The 17,403-nt window shown below is 29.2% G+C and overlaps 2 protein-coding genes across 4 annotated transcripts; one reads left to right on the forward strand and one right to left on the reverse strand.

Annotated features, from left to right (window-relative positions):
* Window positions 1-5,820: 5,820 nt before the first annotated feature.
* LOC107174031 (Synapse-associated protein 47kD) lies at window positions 5,821-12,849 on the forward strand. Of its 3 annotated transcripts, none has more exons than XM_015524832.2 (9): window positions 5,821-6,362; window positions 6,458-6,643; window positions 6,706-6,776; window positions 7,072-7,193; window positions 9,438-9,575; window positions 10,320-10,459; window positions 10,521-10,651; window positions 11,011-11,145; window positions 12,413-12,849. In XM_015524832.2, the coding sequence occupies exons 1-9, from the start codon at window positions 6,235-6,237 to the stop codon at window positions 12,532-12,534; spliced, it is 1,173 nt and encodes a 390-aa protein (XP_015380318.2). In that variant the 5' UTR covers window positions 5,821-6,234; the 3' UTR covers window positions 12,535-12,849. The 3 variants fall into 3 exon arrangements, with proteins under 3 accessions (XP_015380318.2, XP_015380334.2, XP_015380326.2); XM_015524840.2 differs by having other exon boundaries at window positions 5,825-6,362; window positions 12,213-12,849; XM_015524848.2 differs by lacking the exon at window positions 11,011-11,145 and having other exon boundaries at window positions 5,823-6,362.
* Window positions 12,846-17,228, reverse strand: EMC6 (ER membrane protein complex subunit 6). The gene is made up of 5 exons (XM_015524921.2): window positions 16,929-17,228; window positions 16,682-16,842; window positions 15,577-15,669; window positions 14,881-14,900; window positions 12,846-12,976 (listed from the first exon to the last, which is right to left on the reverse strand). The coding sequence occupies exons 1-5, from the start codon at window positions 16,966-16,968 to the stop codon at window positions 12,946-12,948; spliced, it is 345 nt and encodes a 114-aa protein (XP_015380407.1). The 5' UTR covers window positions 16,969-17,228; the 3' UTR covers window positions 12,846-12,945.
* Between the last annotated feature and the right edge of the window lie 175 nt (window positions 17,229-17,403).

The raw sequence follows: 17,403 nt of genomic DNA on the forward strand, positions 1-17,403 counted from the left end.
GGAAACACCTCCCCGGAGGTACGGCGTACGCGGAACATGGTCCACCCGATTGGGACCCTGGTGATGATCACGGCCAAGTGCTTGGGCATCTTGCCGTAGCAATCTGTTGACCTGAACGGGTACCCCATATCCTGACGTCGCTGTAGATGACCTCCCTGTCGACTTTCGCCACTGGGTCGTCCAGCCCGGGGATGGCGTCACAGCTGTGGCGGCTGCATCGATATCAACTTCCACCTCGACCTGTAGTCCAAGCTGCTTTACCTTGCCGACGGAGTTACCGAGCCTGGATGACATAGCCGAAACGATGTTTTTCGCGGCAGAGGTCGAACTCACGCCTTTCGGGAGGAGGAGACATCCGTCCCGCGTCTGCCTCATTGTGACGTTAGTCCCAATGTCTTCTCTGGATAGGCCACAGTTGCGGACCACCAGGATTGTGTCCCGGTAAGTCTTGCCCCTCATCAGCGTTCCTGGTGGGAATAGCTGGTGCCTTGTTCGAAAATCTCGTCGGCTGCGAGCGGAGGGCCACTGCAGTCATCGTTGTTTTCGCTTGCCTAGAGCTTGCCATGGCGGTATCAGCCTCGGTCTTGGAGGGAACTGGGAGGCTGAGGCCTTCGAACTCCTCTTACGTTGGCTAGGGGGCGGCCGTTCTCGAGCCCTGGCTGTCCCAAAACCCTGAGGTAAGTTCTATATCTGTGTTGGCGTCGGACGTGGGTCTTCTCACTGGAGACACCGGCCGAAGGTAGGTTGTGTTTGGGCAAGCCCACGACGTTGCCATTCTTCTCTAGAAGCGAGTCAACTGCCGTTAACGCGTCAGAAGAAGCTCAAGATGGGGCCGCAAGATGTCGTCCCAGTTTTATCCATCACGATCTTCGCGCTGGATGTAACACTTATGATGATGGACCTCGCTTTGATAAGCTACTCCCTCAGTTTGGTGTTCCGAATGTTCCGATCGTGTCCGTTGGAATTCTGAGTCAGCCTGAGGCCTGGAGGGGGCCTGCCACATTAAGTTTCTTGACGGTTGGCCCGCCACTGGCAGCGGAGGTCTTTGCAGACGCTTCCGCTGGGGTCAAGACTGGCCGGCCTGGTCCATTTGGCTGCTATGGTCTAACATGTTATTACCAGGGGCCGAGCCCCAGGTGCCTGGTATGGTAGTTGACTTTTCTTCCAGTTGGTTGCTGTTCCGATCCGGATTGCTGTAAAACTGGCGTTCAGAATGCAGCGCACTGGGTTATATAGGGTACCGCAGAGGTGTTTCTGCGCTTGCACGGTGGATAAACCCTACTGTTGGCTGCTAAGTAAGCCTAGCGCATGTAACTTTCTACGGTTGGCTGGTGGGCGTGGTAAGCTTCTGAGGGCGCGTTACTTGGTGGGGGCGAGTGGGGGCATGGCCCCACCAACTGAACTATACTATTATAGTTAATTTCAGGTTATAGGTTACAACAGATGGATGTAACGTATCCTGTCAAATATAACACAAATAGTAATACAATATAATGGTCCGGTGCCCGTCGATAACGATGTACGGGAAAACCATAAACATATACGACTTATACAGTATTACAGCATACATAAATATATATTATATATAATACAAATTAATTAACACAATATAATAAATAAAACGTTTTTCAAAATTGCCACATATTATGTCGATTTGTTTACTTTGGTTGCATTCATACAACTGCGACTTAGCTTATTAAAAGAAAAACAATAATGACCCTGGGAAACACCAAACACGCCTTTTCTACAGCCTGCAGGCAGCTATGCACGTGCAACTAGTCGCCAAATTCTCACTCCACGGCCAGTCCCAACCCACGTTTATGTATTATTATTTATGGTAATCAAGGATTACGTAGCTTTCCACTGTATAGTTCATTTAATCCTTAACGTATTCATGTATAACAATAAATAATTAAATGCTGTATTAATAAGTCCGAACTTGGGCACTTTGATGACTTGACGTGATGTAAATAATACTGCCAATACAATACCTGTTGGCTATAATTAATCCAATAAATGAAAATCTCAGTGGATGCATTAAAATATGTTATAATAAACATATATTATTTTTTGTTTAAACATTTTACTGGATTTTAGATAATATAACGAGTAATAGATAATAATATTTTATCATAATAAAATATAGAGGTAAACGGAAAAATGTTGAAATGTTGAATAATGTAGAGTAATGTCATCAATACATACGATTATAACTAGAGAACCTAGTTAGGCTCTCTTATAAAGTTATAACTACCTATATAAAATTCATACTATTTTACTGTATTGCAGGGTAGGCACAAACTAAATAACAACATAGAATATAGATTACAGAAATTATGTACTTCTAAAAATATAATATGAACTGATTTAGCTGCGTGTTATATTGAACATGACACACGATTTTCGGTTTTTGAAACCTTCGAATTATTGAGTACCTATATAACAAAATAGTTGGGAGTGATGAACTAATTTACAAATATTGTTAGCATTTTTTATATTGTTGTATGCGTTTACCATATTTTTTTTTATAATGTTTGTTAATATTATTTAATATTAAAGCCTTTACGCGTAATTAATGCGTTTGGAGTGTTGGAATGGAGGAAAAAACACGTAATCAGACATTAAAATAACACGACGAAACTCCCTTTTTTTATATAAGTACAAAGCTCAACGTTGCTGGTTTATTGATTTACCGAAGTAAATAGCTTCGTGTTATCTTTTTGACGGTTATTCTTCCAAGGCATCGATTTGTGGTGCTAATACCATAGGTGAGACGGACAACACGCTGACCGTGTGCAAAACAAAATAATGGATTGGCCATTGGCGGGTACAGATTATATAGCATTTTGGGCGTCAGACTTGCCACGATCATGGCGTTATTGACAATAGTAGGGAGGTGGTCAATAGGATATAAATTATAAAACCTCATCTCTTAAAACGTCCCATCAGAAATTTTAAACGTTAATATTAACAAATTACATTATCCTACATTGCTACAAATATAAACCTAAAACGGCTAAAACCAATTCAAAGTCATGTACAATAGTCAATAATGTGCTGTTTGTGTTTGTTATCACCTGACTAAGATTTAAAAAAAATATTTCCATCCTCAACTTTGAGGTGATTTATGAATTATGATACCTAGCGAGTTTGTTATGGTTTGATTTTAGTTTTTATAAAGGGGATATCACTTATAGGTGCATAATGTAGATTATCATCGATTATCATTAATTTTTATACACTACTTTTAATTCGTTGTTAATATTTTATGACCACGAAAGCAATGTAATTCGTTTTTAGAAGATATGCTGTGTTCGCCCGAATCTGTAAAAATGAATTCTGTGCTAAAGATGCTAAGTTCAGTTTTTGAAAACTCCTCCAAAATAGCCAATATCGGGATAAATGTACTAAATGAGGATGCATTGGGATTTTATAAATATGCAATAAAATATTTTTATTAACCTTTTTCATATTATATTTGAGAAAATAATTGGCTAACGTAAACCTCTCATAAAATATGTGTTTTAATTTACATTTTAGTTCGTATAAATTATTACGGTAGAAAATTGAAAGCATACCTTTTTTAAATCAATTTAATGATTAATCTAATCTATGCACTGCTACGAAGATCGGTCATCCGGATATGGATTGATTCGGATTTAGTGCTTAGCACTACTCAATACGATAAATAATAGAAAAATTCTTCAATATTTAACTTTTAGTCAGTATCGGTGCCATGGGTGGGCACGAAGTGTAACCGCACAGGGCCTCGCAATTGTTTATTGGCGTTTTGTACGATTGTAACATTATGTTTTCGTTGTCACTTGTCCAAGAGATGGAGAAGAGGGCCTTGTTTTTATAAATTGCATAGGGCCTCGCGAATCATAGCACCGTCACTGCTTTTAGACTTATAGTGTAGTTTCTGAATTAAGATTTGTCGAAATTGAAAATTCAAAGTATTTCTCAAAAATATCGAGATAAGAAAATAAGGAATTACAGGATTTAGAAATAAATACTTAACAAAAAAAAAAAAAAAGATTTACATATTAGTTAAAACATATGGTAATTAAAATTTTATATAGATTTAAAACACAATTACGTAAATTTTTGAACCTCAATTATCCCCCCTTCCTTGGTGAGTGATAAAACCCGCGGGGCTAGGTAAATTGAGTTCGAGATAAGTTTGGTACATTTTGAAAGCGGTAAATTGAGTCCCGGGGAAAAAATAGGTAGTAGGTAAGTTGAGTCCCAGGGAAAACGATTTATATGCATTTAAAATTTAAAAATGTGCACTATAAAATTTTTATTTGTGATTTGTGGACATTTATTGACTGCATGTATATGATTTTGAAAATAGCAACATGCATTTTTATTGCATAAAAAATAATTATATAATTAACAAAAATTCAATTAAAATGCATGTTGCTATATTCAAAATCATATAGGTACATGCAGTCAATGAATGTCTACAAATCACAAATAAAAATTGTATAGTGCATATTTTTAAATTTTAAATGCATATAAATCGTTTTTCCGTGGGACTCAAATTACCTACTACATTTTTTTCCCAGGGACTCAATTTACCGAGTTAGGGTCATTTGGGACTCAATTTACCAACCCCGGGTTGTAATTGTAAATATTTTCTGAATCTCAAAGGCTTTACTCATTACTACTAAAATTAAAAAATCTTAGAATATAAAAGACTGCATTACTGCAATAATTGATTGGCATCATAGACATTAGACATATAAATATTTATATGTCTATTGTGTATGATTGGCACCTTGTACCTACTTAATAACATTTTACAATTTATACACATTTTAAATTTTTAACACACTTCATATTAATGATAAAAATTAAGCGCGACCTGTTGGCTGAAATAAAAAAATATCTTTGCAATTTTTCTAATATGTGTCTAACAATTAAGGAAATATGTTATAATTTATAAGTTTACAACGAATTATTTATATTATGACTTATGTCATATAGGTGGTTACGTGGTTATGTCCAAAATTGTATTCATTTAAGTTTAATTATTTCACAAATTTGAAATTGATTGTAGGTATCTTACTAATAGTTTGACGTAGACCTAAAAAATAAGTGGTGACAAATTAGAACTTTAAAGTGTTGAAGACCCTTTTGAACCTTCAGTTGTGACAATACAGTCAATACACGGTTACACTGAAAGTTGACTGCGACTATATTCATATACTACATACTATATGTATTTTTTTAATATACTATTGACAGTGACAATATACAATTATAGTTAGTAAAAATTAGTAGTAGGTAAAATTAGTCATTTGTCATTACTCATTAGTCATTACTCATATTGATATTCAGAACAATGTTCAAATAGTAAATACTTGAAACACCAAACACTTCAGATTTTAAAATACCTATAATAATTACAATTAACAATAACCGTTCAATGATTTTATCGAATCTCGCTGTATTTTACTTAAAAAAATAAAAATATTTACAATCTATACTACAATAAGCTTTAAGGTAATAAGGTAAAATAAATTAGAAAAAAAATCAGAAATAATACTAAATAACAATAACATGAAGAGGGAGGCTATCCAGAAATAGAATCCAACATCATTTTATGTAATGGACATAGATAATATCTATGGTAATGGGAAGTTGAACCACAGAATTTAATTTAATTTAATTTAACCACATAATCTGTGATTGAACTGTTTAAATAGGTACGTTTATCACAGTCCACACTGATAACGTACAAAATGACGTAAAATCTGTATCAAAGAGCTACAATAGTACACCACCGTACCAAATCTTTTTCTCTAAATTTAAATCGATTACCGCGTACTGTTTTTCCTGTGTTGCCCGTGCGTACTACACTACAACTACTCACTACTCAGTACTCACTATATAATCACTACTCGGTAGTCCGTAGTTCCGTACTCCGTGTTGACAGAACACTGAACAGTCAAGTCTCCGACGTACTATTGGACGGACCTATGTCGTTGCTTAGTTGGCGTCACGTTCGCATACATTTCGAAAAATATTGCCATCCGTTCCGTAGCTATTAATTCCATTTATACATAAACATTTCAAAATCATTTTGTGTTCAAACAGTTTTCTATACATCAATAGCAATAATTACCGTTTCTGTTAAGCAATATATATTTATATACGAACTAAAATCTTTGATATTTACTTATAAGTTTTCGTAAGTTCAGTGTAAAAAAAAAAACTGTTGTTAAAATGTTTAACGGAATCACTAGTCAGATGAGTAGCTGGATCGGTAAAAAGCAAGAGGATGTAGAAGAAACTGTACCATCACCAAAGACTGAACAGCCAGAGGAGTACATTGAAAAAAAAGAAGATTTAAGGTAAGTTATTAATAAAAATTAAAACATTAGGTAGGTATTTTGATTGTGTGTCTGATTTTTGGTATTTACACAGCTAATGTATTTATTATTTTTAGCCCATCAAAACCGCCCAGTAAACTAGAGATGTTGGGAAATGTGAAAAATCAAATGTCCAGTTGGTTGGGAAGTGGTATATCTGGCTTGCGTAAAAGTGACAGTGAAGTTGTACCAGATCCCCCTGCAGAACTTTTACAAGAAGCTGCCAAAGAAAGTTTTAAAGAGAAAGATGACGATAACTCTAGGTGAATTATAAATTATTTCTTTAAAGAAAATATAATATTTATTTTAATTTACTATGTTTTAGTGCTACTGGAGATCCAGATACTCCTATTTCAGAAGGAGAGGATGATTTGGGTAATAATCAAGGAGGAAATGGTTAGAATTTTTCATAACTGATTACATTAATAATTTGGTTTTGGTTTACTGTTTAGGCAATATTAAAATAGTATACAGTACCTAGGTAATATAAGCAAAAATTATATTATGACAGTATTATTTATTTAATTTAATATTTATCTTGATAATGAAATTGATATCATAAATTTTATGTTAAATATTATGCATAAGCTAATCTTAATTCATTAACATTCCTTTAACATTTGTTTTATTCTTTAATATAGTTATGTATTCTAATGTTCTTTGATTTTTTTTTTTTTATATATATTTCCAGTATCAACTAAAGCTTTACAAGGAGCAAAATCGATAGGAAGCTTCTTATATAGTGCTGTGAATAAAGCAGGAAAAACAGTCAGTGAAGCAGGAGCTAAAATCAAGAAAACTGTTGGAGAAAACGTAAGTATCATGATGCCTTTATATAGATTTTTTTTATCTGTGTGTTTGCTTATATAAACCTAACAAAATCGTTTTTAAATTCTACAAATATTTTGGTAAAATCCAAGTAGTCATGATTTAAATGAACCAATGTACTGCTCAAAATAGGGAATGTATTATTAAGTAACATTTCTTTTAGTAAAATAGAAATCACTCTTTAATTACCCATACATATTTATTTAAAAACTAACATTGGTATGAAGTACTTGTCTATTTTTTTATGTATAGAATCTTAAATGTTGTTTTTTACGGGTTTTTTTACTTTATTTTAAAGAATATTTATATAATATATTTGTCAATATATAAGTTATTAGAATAAAATATAATTTTTTAATATAGTGTAAGTCTTTTCTTTACAATACAATATATTATTTATTTTAATTTTATTGTGTTGTACCTATATTGATAATCTTTTTATAATTTAACATAATTGAGAGCTTTTTATAATTCATCATACACACATACACATTCAAATATTGTTTATTTTTTGTTTTTTAATTTCTGTTAAACATAACAATTTATTAATTTCAAGTAATTAATAGCTTAAATAATTAATTACAATCTAATATATAAAATAAATAAGTTAATTTTTGCTGGTTAGGTTAGGTTTACTTGTATGTGGATGCACTATATTTAAAAATGTATCATTTTTTTCATTTATGCCACCCTCTTGTGGCATATAAGTATAACGGAAGTGCTCAAAGGGGAGGGATGCTGTTTAATAGCAGTAGCAGTTTATTGATCCATCCTATCCCCTTGCATTTCCCAACCCTACTCATTGTACGGCTTTAAGCAACTTCTCCCAACCTTGACCTACTACTGCAAAAAAAAATAAAAAAATAAAAATATTTATGTTACAATGATTAATTAAATATATATTAATTGATTAATAATATGTGAATAATATTAATCAGTATAAAAATATTATTAGTTAGTATTGATTATATTGTTTGAAATAAGTTCATATAAAATTATTTTTGAGTTGTATAATTGTATCAGTTGTATTACATAATTTTATAAAACTAATCATAATTAAAAATAAAAACAGAAATTTATAAATATCTATTCAAATATTATTACTTTTTATTCAATATTACAGTTTATTCATACTGTATAAGTTATTAAATTTATTAAAACAATTGTGCTCTTATTTTTTAATATATGCAGATTTCAATATTTGTTTAATAACAAAGAAATTAGCCAAATTATTTTTTGTAAAGAGTAGGTAAGCATTTAAATTGTTAATTTCTTCACAGATTTTCATTATTTTTGTGAACATTTTAGAATTACATTTTTAAATCCCAATTACGTATATTTTTGAATAAATAGATACCAGTAATATATAAGTTTTAGTGTACTTTTAAAAAAATAATAAATTAATAAAATACTTAAAATACCATAAAATTTTAGTATCAATAAATTCCATAGTTTGCAGTTCGTACAGTCTACTTATATTAATCTACAAAAATTGAATGAATTTTTAATTTAACGATGATGACTAAATGTTATAAATCGTATTGTGTTAAAACTAATTTTTATTCCTATATTGTATTATATTAATATAAATATCTCTTGATAAACCTATAGGAGGTTCTGTTTATTGAATAAAAGTTTTTAAAAAAATGTATAAATTACAATTATTAAAAAAAAAAAGAAAGAGGAGCACTGAAAATATAAAAAGTATTTTAGATAGGTTAGACATCCATTGGGTTAGGAAATCATCTAGTATATAATGTAAGAAAAATAATGACTAGATGTGTTAAAAAATATAATTTTGCTTACGTGTTAACATGTAATGTTGTGGTGTAAACAAAAATGTAAATTATACCAAATTAGATTCTATATAATTTTATATCTCTCATAAAATAGAATAAGAAATACATATGCACCTATGTTTGATATGATCTGAGTATTTAAATTAAATTAGATCATATTCTTTACAGTGCATATTGAGATTTAATTATCAATATTTTAATATACTATGATTATAATGATACATACATACCCTGCCCAGCAAAAGAATGTGAAGCTTGCCAACTAATATCATTTTTCTGTGCTCCCCATGCAGCAACTTGTTGTTGGAGAACCACTTTCAATAGCTGGGTGACACAGTGATATTTGCAGAATTAGCACGTTCTCTTGCTGGATAGAGTATAGATAATAATTATGTTTGAGTAATGATTGTATATTTGTATGATTGTAAAGGGAATACTTGGAGAATTAAACAAAGAACAAGAGTCATTTTTAAAAGATAAAAAAGATAGTGAGGTTGCTGCTGTTCCACCTTGGATTGGTCACCCAAATGAAGAAGCTGTGAAAGCTGAATGTCTTGCATTATCTACAGTAAGTATAAAACTATAACGTTTTAACCAAGATTCCTTAATTCTAGGTAATTAATTTCTTTTAGACAATATTTTTTCCCCTAATTTTGAATTAAATAGAATTATTCAACTTCATATACCCAAAATTATGAAAGAACTCAAATAACTCTCATATTAATTCCCTTATGTTTATTAGTTGAAATGATCTATTAATTTAAATATCAAATTATTGTAAAGTGTATGCTTCTGTAGCATATTTGTTCTCATTTTGCCCCATGAATCATGATGTTCTTGAATTTAAATAACATAAATTATCATAATTGTTTTGAAGTAAGTATTAATTATATAGAATGTTATTTTATAAATAAAGTAGATCAATACTGTGTCAAACGTAGATATTTCAATTTTTTATAACCTCTAAAGTAAACTGAAACCCGTTGAATTTACCATACACTAAGACTCGATATCTTAAACATTTTTCTGTTTCCCTTGAGACAGGGCCAGCGTTAAAAGGGAGAGCAAAGCAGGACATTTATAGTCCAAGGCCTCGCGCTTAAAATTTACATTGAAAAATGTTTTACAAGGAAATCCTATAGGCTGGTTATTGTTTGAATAAGTTTTGCCCAGGGCCTCGCAAAAAATAATGCTGGCCCTGCCTTGAGATATGACATAATGACATAATATAGTTAACTAATTAACTGTACATGTATGTTAAAACTATTTGTATGATAACTAATAAGGTATTATACTTGTGTTATATCTATAGGATAAACGTAATTTTGTACGCAGTCCTCCAGTAGGTGTAGATTTTAGTTTCAATTATGAAACTTCATATCCTGTCGCTTTGGCTATTTTAGCTGAAGACCCAAACTTAGAGAAAATGCGATTTGATCTTGTTCCCAAAATGTAAGTTCTAATTCTCAAAATATAATTCTATGTATCTTATATCTGAAATTATTTTACTTAGAATAAATGAAGAAAGTTTCTGGCAAAACTATTTCTACAGAGTCAATTTAATTTGCAATGCAAGCAATTTGGAATCACTAGAGACAACAGATTACAAAACAGCATCATCAAATGTCAATTCTGATTTGACAGGTAATTAAATAAATAAATAAATAGTTTAAAACATAATACATATTAACTATTGTAATAATATGTAGTTAATAGGTAAAAAATCTTTTACATTATTCAACAGTTATTTTAAAACTTTAATATTTAGAAAATGTTAACATTCAATTTTAATTTATGTATTAGACAAATTATCATTGAAAATTAAACATAAAGCTTTGTTTATTTTCATAAAAATTTGATGCTTTATTTTTGCATGAAGTAATTTTTGGACTTAAGTACCTGTCTTATGCCATTTACTTCTAATTTTAGTGAAATAATGCACATATTATTTTTTAGCATTCACTTTATTTTGCTTCTTTAAAAAATTATTATTGTAACAATAGACACCACAAAAAATGACAATTATATGAAAGAATCAGAGTTTGTATCAGACACATTTGCAGAACATGATACAAATGAAATAAATGAAATAAGGAAGAGTTTGAAAGAAAGTTTGGGCGTTGAGTCTTCAGAAAATGGTAAGTCAAAGTAAAAGTCAATATCCAAAGAATCATAAATAATTTTATTGACATTAATAATTAAAAAACTATTTAAATATAGGCTGATACTAATTCTGATTGTCTTATTATTTTAAAATTTTATATAATAAATACAAAATTCTGGTACATCATAAATTGTACGTTTATTAAAGTCACTATAAATTCTAAATTGGATTACTAGTAATGGACCAAATACCCATAAGTTTTATACAATTTTTATAGACTGTTTTACTTTTTTTTATAAAGAACATAAATGAAAAAGATGAAAATTAATTTGAACATGTATATAAAAATAGTTTTAGATTATCATAAATTTAAATATTTGCATTGTTTAATTTTAATTTTTGATTCTCATTACCCGTGGTAATTTATAATTGTAAAATTACAAAAATATTATGTATTAAACGAATTTAAATTTAAAAAAATGTTTAATTAATATCATTTATTTATTACATTGAAAAATGGTTATATTAAAACTTTAAAATGCACTATTTTTTTTTTGCTATTAAACCCTAAATCAACATTAGAACAATGCACTTATTTTTTTTATTAATTTGTTATTAAATTAATGCATATGCGTAATTTTTTATTTATGTTATATTTGTTTTTTATAGTTTTGCATTGCACTATATCTTATTATGTATCCTTGTTTTTTTATTATTATTGTTAATATTATTTGACATCCAATTTATTGAGTCTAAACATTTTTATATCATCTGAAATAGCATGGTGACTTCACATAATTCATAAAATATTGTTTTATACCTTTTAATTAAAACGTTCCAAATTTATATAAATTACTTAAAGTTTTCATTTAATTAATTAATTTACTATATGCAATCGGTAAGTAAAATCATTTTACTACTGAATGATTTAATTATTATATTTTTTGATGTCCCCTTCTTAATTATCATACTATGGTTAACATTCAGTATATGCTTATTTTCTAACATACATGAAATTCATTCAAGTATGTGTGTAGACTGAAAGTATTTTTAAACTTATACAAATATGTATGTGTGTGTGTGTGTGTATTGTGTTAACAGCTTGAAACGATGTCAACAAATTGCAACCACAAGACGACTTTCTTTAAGCGCTTCGCTTCCATTCCCCCAAAAAGCGTATTTTCTCTTCTAATCGCTTTTCCTATATCCTTAATGTGCAATAATAATTTATACCCATAAGATCTATAAGTACTTTTCCTATCCTTGTGTGTTTATTTAAAATTTACGGACCCGGTTTGTAGAAGAACATTGGGAAAATGAGTTGGAGGCAGAACTACAAGAGTATGAGATTGTCAAAAACAATGATGATGGCCAAACAGACAATACAAAAACTGGATTCGGTGAAATATATGACCTCAAATAATTGTTTATTACTTAGCTATTAGGTCTCAAAAATATTGTTAATTGATTTTTTAAGGCTGGTGTTCTATGTAGAATCTAGATTAAATAAGTAATAATGATTGACTGTTTAAAATTTTATTATTTACAAAATTAATTCTATTATAATATTATAATGAAACAGCCTAACCAAACATTTATAACCATTTATGGTAAACTTAAAAAAATTACCTTCATGTTGTTAAATTAGTGATAATTTATTATTATATTATATTATATTATATTATTATTATTACAAAAAAATTATTATTATTATAATATAATCTTATAAAGCAATAAATTGTTTTTATTATTTATTTTCACAAAATAATACATCTAAGATTTACAATTTATTTCACACTTAAAAAAAAAACAAAAAAAAAACGTTAACATAAAATTAATAGACATGTACCATACCATACAAAAATCTGTTAATATAAGGTTAAGAATAATTATTAATATCTACTAATACATTTTTATGTAATATGTAACCTTAATACTATGTCATTCATCATTATTATACATACATAGAGACATGTCAATGGGTTACAGTGAGGCAGAATTAGCAGATACATAATATAAAAAATTGTTTTGAAGTTTTAAATTTGCAGCTAACTGCTAAATACTTCAACCCATAATACAGAGTTAAAATGTAAATGTTATACCTAATCAATGAATTATTTTTTAAAAACCTATGAAACCCTATAGGTAGTACAGCGGTTTCCAACCTTTTTAGTTTCGCAGACCACTAATTTTGTAAAAAAATATTTGAGGCCCACCCATAGCATACCTATATACGTTTTCATAAAATTATAATATAATATACTATATACATATATACATGCATATATAGTTATTAGGAATAAAAAATATAAAAAAAAACAATTGTTTATTAAAAAAAACCTAATTATATTATATATACAGGGTGATTCTTTTATCAAACAACACTTATATGGTGTCTGTGTGTAAATACCACCTAACATACACCTATAACACACAAACATTACCCAAAACCACCCAACTTTGGGAGGCTATATCTTGTAAACGGATTAACGAAAAATGAAAATTTAAACGTGAAAATTCATTGAAAAATAACCTTTTTAGTTTATGAAATTTTAAGTATAGGTTGTCATTTGAAAATCAAAAGTTGATAATGGTTAACCTGAAAGGGTGAAAATATTTAAAAAATATATAGTTCTATACTCTATTCAGTTTAAGTTGACCCACTCTCGTGCACGCATACTAAGCCGCCGAAACAGCTAGACCCTTCTGGTCGGTGAATGGTGATCTGTGATTGGTCGCCGATCGACGTTAACTATCGGAGACCGGAGTCGACCAGTGTCATAGTCAATAGGTGGTAAGGCGACATTGGACACTAGCGCTGCGAGTGAGTGCGAGACATGCGCAATCATGACCGGTTTTCGTCTGACAAGTGGGTCAACTTAAACTGAATAGAGTATAGAACAAGATGGTTCTAAATTTTTAAAAAAAAAAATTTGAAAAAGTCAATAGTTTTTGAAATAATGAGTGTTGTTTGATAAAAGAATCACCCTGTATATAATATTTAATAGTATAGGTACCTACGGCCCATGGTTTGGGAACCGCTACTGTAGTAAATCAAGTCTTAAGTGTTATTTGTCAGCTAAAAAATCAAAACTTATCATCTTCAATGTAGATAGTGTTATGGTGAACTTTGTATTTTTAGAGGCAAGTTTAATAATTTACCCAAACTGTTGCACCAATAACCCAACAAAGGCATTCACTAAAATATTTGTAACCTGTTGTATGTTATTATTAAAATAGGTACTATAGTTAATACCATATTGTAAAGAAGATAGATCTTCTTTAGATCGTGGTTAATACTAAATAATCAGTTTTCACATATAGGTTATAACTTATTTCCCCACTCCTTCAATTGGTGGTCACCTCTAATTTACCCTTTTTTCCATGCTATAAGCTGAGTCATGTACCACTTGTAAGCGCTTTAATTTTATTCTTTTATGGGTGGGAGGGGGAGGATTATAAGAGGTGAACTGAGGACTTTCAATATAAGCTCAATCACGTCAAATGCCCAAATTAGTGGTTGCCAATGATTTTGTATTAGGTAGTGGGGATGGGGATAGAAGGAATGTGGCTGAATTCTTAACATAAACTGTTTTGAACATTAAAAATACATTTTATAGTCACTGTTTTAAGTTGAAATTGAAAAAATATCATGGATGAAGACTACCCTTTATCACACATTTTGTGCCCACCACTGTGTCAAATATAACTAAAAATTGTGAAAATATCTAATTAAAATTGTTGTATTGATTAAATTCAAAAAGGATACGTCCAAAATAATACATATGTCTAAAAATATTTAATTAAGGAAATTAATAACAATTTTGTAATAATTTCATATGTTTGTAACAACTAATTAATATATTCAGGTTCACATTAACAAAATTATAAATTAAAAATAATCATAATCATAACTATGGATTTTTAATGACAAGTAATAAATCGAGATTTTATTGTTTAGTGAACAAACACTAATCATAATCTAATGGCCCAAACAGCATTTTGTTTTATTTTTATTAACAAAAAAGTATACATTTTTATCAAATAGTGGTGTGGGTATTGCATTGTGCAACAACTGTGTTTGCATAAAATTTGAAAAATATATTCATAGATGAGTCTAACATGTGAAACAAACAACTTTTCATGTTCCAAATAATACATACATAGTAATTATGCAGCTATTTACAATTTGATTTTTATAACATAGATATGTTTTTAGGGAGTTGAATGTAACTTTATTTTTATACATTAAATTTATATTAAATTGATTTAAAGTATTGACAACAATAGTTTAATATACTTCACTTTTAGAAAAAAATTGTGTTTTTTAAGGTTGTTAAGAATAATATATAAAAATGAATGTCACCAGTTTAATATTAAAGACAATGTTAATTCGTTCCTGAATATATATTATATTTACAAATCTTTGTAACTTTAAAAAAAATGTATTTTATAAAAAGGATACAAAAAGTCCACTGAAAAAACCTCCTGTTAATAGACTGTGTCTGTTGAGGAAATATTTTTGCCACAAATTTCCTGCTTTGAACAACAACAAACCCTAAAAAAAAAAAATAGTTAATTAAATCCAAATGTGTGTGTGTATTAAGTATTATGCTTTTTCAGTACTAAAATTAGTTAAATTCTTATCAGTGGCACATATAATAGTATTATTAGTAAAACCATATACTTAGTGTTTATATAAATTAAAACAATTTATTTTGTTAGGCACCCTAAGAAAAATTTCTGGTTGTGCCACTGATTCTTATGTATTAAAACATGTATTTAATTATTAATGAATAATTTGAACCTCGACATTTATTCTTGATGTAAAGAAGTTGATGAAGTTGTATCAGACTGTCCACGCTTAATTTATCTGTACTTTGATTTACAATAAAGTGATTAACAACTTATAGAAATCAATTTTGATATACTTTTTTTGTAACAAGTAAATTTTTTTTTACTGTGAAATTTATTTTTGCTGTAGCAGTAGATAAGGGTCCAAAAATGAGTGAATATAATTTTCAAACTTAGATAATATGTAGTTCTATAGTTCAAGTGTATTTTAAACGATACGTTTCAAAAATTCAAAAGTAAAAACATAATTTTATTTTAAAATACAATTTAAAATATGTCCAAATGGAACTCATTTTATGTATTTTATGTAAAAGTAATTTGTATATCCTTATAGATAGGGCATTTCAATAATACATCATATCAAGAAATGTGAATTATTAATTAAGAAAAATTAAACAAATTGCTTTTATGAAAGGGATAAAATGTAATGGTTAACTAATATGATGAATGAAGAACAGTATCCAAAAATGGGTTTAAATTTTGTTCAGGGTTATGAATTTGTTCTGTAAATCAAATCATTAATAGTGATAAGAGTAAATAAAATATATTTTTTTAAACCAGTAATTGTTAAAGATCCTATTATTCTGGCATGCAAACATTACGTCATTTCAAAACATGACTTTTGTAATAAGTTGAATAGGAGATTTTTGGCATACAACCTAAATTATCTAGATTTCAAAAAAAAAAATTATAATTATATATCAATGTGAGTTTACCCATAACGCTAAAACAGAAAATATGTAGAATATGAATCCAGATAATCCAGTCAATCCGAGAATGCCAGCAGTACACCCAGATAAAGCAGACATTGAAGTACGACAGTATTCAACGACTGAAGAGTTATTGCGAAGAGCCGGTTCACTGTAGGATACCAATTCTACAAATATTGTGCATCATATTATCAAAAACTAATTCAAATTTTTATTTATTTAAAAGAAAGATTAAATAGTATTTGAAAATTACCTTTAAATTTTGTTTCTTTAGATTCTTTGTTTTCTGTCATTTTAGATAAATGATGTAAGCGAAAGAGAAAATTAAATATTTTGTAATATGTTAAATAAATTGAATTGGACTAGAAATGGAAATTTATTGCTTATTTACATATACTAAAGTACAAAAACGACTACAAAATTGGAATCTTGGATGGTGATTAAATTGAAACACTATTAATTTTTACTTTTTTAGTGGAAGAATAATAATTATTAATTAATCGCCCATTCATTTATCATTATCTATATTATAATAAAATAATAAAAATATTAAAATAAACATAGGATATTCATATATGCCCACGGCTATAGATAATAATAATAATAATAATCCATAGCCGTGTGTATGCCTGACGCCATCTGTCACAAACATATAATATCTGGGACCTGGGTTCTACATTATCTTATATTATAATCGTTTTATCATCATGGCTTGTACCAAATCAATT

The sequence above is a fragment of the Diuraphis noxia genome, unplaced genomic scaffold (assembly GCF_037042655.1).
Source record: "Diuraphis noxia isolate RWA-SAM2 unplaced genomic scaffold, SU_Dnox_SAM2 contig0004, whole genome shotgun sequence".
Lineage (NCBI taxonomy): Eukaryota > Metazoa > Arthropoda > Insecta > Hemiptera > Aphididae > Diuraphis > Diuraphis noxia.